Source organism: Octopus bimaculoides, chromosome 8 (assembly GCF_001194135.2).
Source record: "Octopus bimaculoides isolate UCB-OBI-ISO-001 chromosome 8, ASM119413v2, whole genome shotgun sequence".
Classification (NCBI taxonomy): Eukaryota; Metazoa; Mollusca; class Cephalopoda; order Octopoda; family Octopodidae; genus Octopus; species Octopus bimaculoides.
In genome coordinates this window covers 87234995-87240540 of record NC_068988.1, presented here as the reverse complement: position 1 = coordinate 87240540, position 5546 = coordinate 87234995, and the positions used below count along the sequence as shown (strand labels likewise).

General features: G+C 36.3%; 1 protein-coding gene across 1 annotated transcript in view; it reads right to left on the bottom strand.

The window, feature by feature from the left end:
• Positions 1–837: 837 nt before the first annotated feature.
• The window catches only part of LOC106881243 (mitogen-activated protein kinase kinase kinase 1), a 152012-nt gene continuing 147303 nt past the window's right edge, over positions 838–5546 (bottom strand). The window contains exons 19-20 of the mRNA XM_052969870.1: positions 4887–5018; positions 838–1390 (exon numbers count right to left, since the gene is read on the bottom strand). Coding sequence (XP_052825830.1) covers positions 1235–1390; positions 4887–5018 — 288 coding nt within the window. The 3' untranslated portion in view covers positions 838–1234. The remainder of the gene's footprint in view (positions 1391–4886; positions 5019–5546) is intronic.

The window sequence follows — 5546 nt, the reverse complement described above, 5'->3', positions numbered from 1 at the left end:
ACCATATATACATACATACATGTACTAATTTATATATTTATATACATGTACACTTATATAGATCTATATAAATACATGTGTGCATGTGCGTGTACATATATATATATATATATATATACACACACACACATGCATGTATAATGTGTATATATGTATGCATATACTCATACACATAAAGTTAGTAGCACATACACACAATGAAAGTTTCTGTGTATACATATATATATAAAAAAAAAAAGGCGTTTCGTGAATTCAGTAGTGTAAAGACTGGGTTTCTCCTGAAAATATATATTGAAAATATATATAGAAAATATATTCAATACAAAATCTGTATAGAAAATATATTCGATGGTCTCAGCCAAGTAATGTTACAGATAATGATGTGTGTCTGTGTGTGTGTGTGTGTGTGTGTGTGTGTGTGTGTGTCTGTGTGTGTGTATGTGCGTGTGTGTGTGTGTGTATAGTCTGTCAGAGTTGAGACACGATGATGGACAAACAATCAGCAGTAGAAAAAGACTAAGAATGAAGGCAATGAGGCATGTCAATTGGGAGCAACCAAAGAGGTTGTATGCATGTATGTATGTAGGTATGCATATTTGCATACATGTGTGTGTGAGAGAGTGTTTGCATTTGTGTACGGGTGTAAATTTGTGTGTAAGTATGTGTACATATATATATATATATATATACACACACACATACATATATATGAATACATGATACATATATGTATATCTATACAAACATATTATATATATGACAATGATGATATCTATATATATATATATATATATATATATATATATATATATATATATATATATATATATATATATATATACATATATATACATACCTATATACATACATGCACATATATAGAAAGATATACATATGTGTGTGTGTGTGTGTGTGTATGTGGATGTATATAGTGTAGTTGTGCACATATAAGTCTGTGTGTTTACATATACACACAAAGACTATCACATCACGTATACACACATGTTTTTCGGAATGGATTTCAGTAGTTTTACTTTAATGAAATGTCATAGAGTTTCTGTTTTACGTTTTTGTCGTGTTTTTTTTTTTTTAAATATAATATTTTTGTTCGTTAATTATTTCTACTGTCACACCACCGCATAATATACTTGGTGCATAAAATATGCACATCATTTTTTGCATGTAAGCGGTAGTGGTGGTGTGACACCTTTGAATGAATGCAAATTGCATTCTGTCATCGATTCAAATGTTGCATAAAAACAGGGTGTGTGAGCAGCTCCTTAGCTGGTGGTCTGTCTTCGGACTTTACTTCCAAACAACGAAGCATAATGTCACGTACACCGGGGGACATCTTCTGTGGTATTGGTGGAGGCTGCACTGATGAAGCTATCTGTAAGGACCAAACCAAAAAAAAAAAAGATTAAAAAAAAAAAAAATTAAAAAAAAAGATTAATTGCAATGTCATAAAAATATATAAACTTCAAGAAAAGATGAAATAATTCTTTCTTGGTACGGTGGATCTTGAAACACACAGAGCTATAAATATTAGTGTGTAAATATTGGGTAAAAAAAGCCCTTCAGATAAAAAAGAAATCAAAGGTTTCTTATGGGGTATGAACCTGTATCTCCTGTAGACATGGCAGATGTTCTACCACTGGACCAAAGCAATCCTTTGGATTCCTGTTTCCATTTTGGAAACTTTATTCTTACCAGCAAGAAATGTATCCTTGATCCTTTACTTGTTTCAGTCATTCGACTGCAGCCATGCCGGAGTACCACCTTGGGGAGTTTTTAATAGAACAAATCAACCCTAGAGCTGTTTTTTTTTAAAAAGTCTGCTGTCATTGGCATCTTTTGGCTGGACCAGTAATTTACATGGATGTAAACATACCAACACAGGTTGTCAAGCAGTGGTGGGGGACAATCACAGACACCCCACCACACACAAACACAGAGACATATATATATGTAGGGGTGCCGTAAAGTTCCTGGCTTTGGGCAAAAGAAAATACAGGAGGATCAGTTAATTATGATTTTATTCAACATATTCCTGTCTCAGATTCACACACTTATTGCAGCAGTCCTTCAGTTTTTCTAAGTTCTGTAAAAGAACGCAGAAGGTTGGGCCTCCAGCCAGGCCTTTTTCGATACCCATAAAGCCAAGAACTTTTCAGCACCCCTTCATACACATGATAGGCTTCTTTCAGTTTCTTTCTACCAAAACCACTCAAAGGGTTTCAGTTAGCCTGAGGCGATAATAGAAAACACTTGCCCAAGGTGTCATGAATAGGATTGAATCTAGAACCATGTAGTTGAAAAGCAAGTTTCTTACCACACAGCCATGCCTGCACTTGAGTGTTGGAAGTTTCTAAATTCCTATGACATCAACAACTTATAATTCTTGCGGGTAAGATTAAAGTGCTTTTAAAAAGCTGATTACATCAACCCCACTGCTTAACTGGTACTTATTTTATCAACCCCAAAAGGATAAAAGGCAAAGTTGACCTCAATGGAATTCGAACTCAGAATGTAAAGACCAACAAAATGCCACTAACCATTTTGCCCTGCATGCTATCGATTCTACAATTTTGCTGCCTAAATAATTGTTGGCACTCCGTCACTTACGACGTTGAGGGTTCCAGTTGATCCGACCAACAGAACAGCCTGCTCGTGAAATTAACATGCAAGTGGCTGAGCACTCCACAGACACGTGTACCCTTAACGTAGTTCTTGGGGATATTCAACGTGACACAGCATGACAAGGCTGACCCTTTGAATTACAGGCACAACAGAAACAGGAAGAAAGAGTGAAAGAAAGTTGTGGTTGAAGAGTACAGCAGGGTTCGCCACCATCCCCTGCCAGAGCCTCGTGGAGCTTTAGGTGTTTTCGCTCAATAAACATTCACAACGCCCGGTCTGGGAATCGAAACCGCGATCCTATGACCGCGAGTCCGCTGCCCTAACCACTGGGCCATTGAGCCTCTACGCCTAAATAATATTAAATATAAAACAAAGTAAAACAATGACATGTATATTCAATCTTAATATGTTTCACCAAATTTGAATATGAATATGCTAATCACTATTGTATTTTGTCTGTCCTTGATTCTCATTTGTATAACTCCTCCCACAAATACTCTATCATTTACTCCCTCTCCTCTTTCTCATCCTGTCTCTATGATTCTTTCTGTTTCACTGAGTGAAATTTCTGATCTTACTTTGTACTGTGACGATATGATTATCTCCCTTGTAATAGCAGTAGTAACAATAACTCTTGTCGATATTAAACAAGTGTTTGAGACATAAAACAACGTGAAATTTTGATAGAAAAATTTTCATCTCGATAATTTTTAAATAGGAAGTTGGTATCACAGAACCTGGGTGCATTCTCAGGCAGGTTGGTATCTCAAAAGGGTTAAAGACAGATGATATAATAAGCAAACAGTTTTTTTAAATGTGAAGAACTATAACAAGGGAATTAAATCTTAAAAAAATGAACCATTTTGTTACCATATTTCTATTGAAATACACCTAATTTGTTTCAATTAATTTTCAAAATAATGAAGAATTTAGTAAACAGTGACTAAAAATTTGAGAACTTTGTATTAACTAAACAGAAAAAATAAGTTAATATGAGAATTTAATGCATATTTTTCCTTATAATTCCTTAATTTCAATTTCAAATTTCTAATCTTACTCAAAATAATCATTCTGTTACTTTCAAATTACGACAAACGTAAATAAACAAACGAAGTTTGCTTTTTAGAGGCGTTGAGATATCTTAGAAAGTTAAAGAAGTGATTTTAAAATCTCAAACGCAGGATAATGCTAATAATATAGCCTGAACAGGATAAACTACCCCTATTTTGCAGAAAAAAGTGTAGGTGGTTAGCTGTGGACTCGAACTCACATCCCCGTGATTACGCGTCACGATGCTCTGACCGATTGTGAAATGCACTTCATTTGCTTCAATTAATTTTGAAAATGATGAAGTGTCTAATAACTTCTTCATGAATTAAGCTAGTGTTTGGGGCATTAAATTTTGACTGGAGATTTTAATTTAGATAATTTTTTTTAAACAGGAAGTTTGTAACAGAGAACAAAGGGTGGTCTCAGGCTGGATGGCATCAAAAAGGTTAAAGCCAAATGGTTTAGGCTGGCACTCCATCTGATCCGATCAATGGAACAGCCCACTCATGAAATTAACCATGTAAGTGGCCAAATATGCAACTCTTAATGTAGTTCTGAGGGAAATTCAGCGTGACACAGGATGTGACTAAAATGGCCCTTTCGAATTACAAGTACGACTCATTGTTGCTGTGTGAGTGGACTAGAACAGCATGAAATAAATTGTCTTGCTCAAAGACATAATGTGCTGCCAAATATCGAACTCACAACCTTATGATCATGAGCAAAATAACCTGACCACTAAGCCATGCACCTTCACAATATAGTTTTGCTGGCACTCCATCGCTTACGACGTCGAGGGTTCCAGTTGATCCGATCAATGGAACAGCCTGCTCGCGAAATTAACGTGCAAGTGGCTGAGCACTCCACAGACACGTGTACCCTTAACGTAGTTCTCGGGGATATTCAGCGTGACACAGAGTGTGACAAGGCTGACCCTTTGAAATACAGGCACAACAGAAATAGGAAGTAAGAGTGAGAGAGAGTTGTTGTGAAAGAGTACAGTAGGGTTCGCCACCATCCCCTGCCGGAGCCTCGTGGAGCTTTAGGTGTTTTCACTCAATAAACACTCACAACGCCCAGTCTGGGAATTGAAACCGCGATCCTATGACTGCCAGTCCGCTGCCCTAACCACTGGGCCATTGCGCCTCCACTCAATATAATACAGTTTAACTATAAACAAATAACAAAAGTCTTACCCGAAAAATTAAAGCCAAATGGTTTGATATGTCATTAGCATTCCATGGTGGTTTTGTTGTGGCCATTTCAATCATTACACAGCCAACACTCCACACATCACAACCTCGTCCATAGCTCTCCCCTCGGAGTACCTGATGGAATGATAGAGAAATAAACAGATTGAATTACAGAGTAAATCTTAATTAGTATGATTAAACACTTTTTAATTATTCAACAGTCTCACAGTATAAAGATTTAATTCAAAGGTTTTTTATATTAGTTTTCAAGACGTACACGTATAGATTGCTTGTTCTTTAAAATGTGTGCGTGCATGTATAAGTGTGTATGTGCGTGTGTGTGTGAGAGAGAGTGAGTGAGTGAGTGTGTGTGTGTGTGTGTGTGTGTGTGTGTGTGTGTGTGTGTGTGGTTCTGTAGCATGGGGGAAATGGAATAGTGAAACAAATAGTAAAACAAAAATTATACACACAGGCATGTACACACACACACACACACCATACACACATGCATACATATATGCCAGTGACCCCAGTTCATGGCTGGTACTGTATTTTATCAATTCCAAAAGGAAGTAACATTGACCTCAGTAGGATTTGAACTCAGAATGCAAAGAGCTCCAATTTCAATAAGCAAAAAAAAATACAATAAATAAATAAGTACAT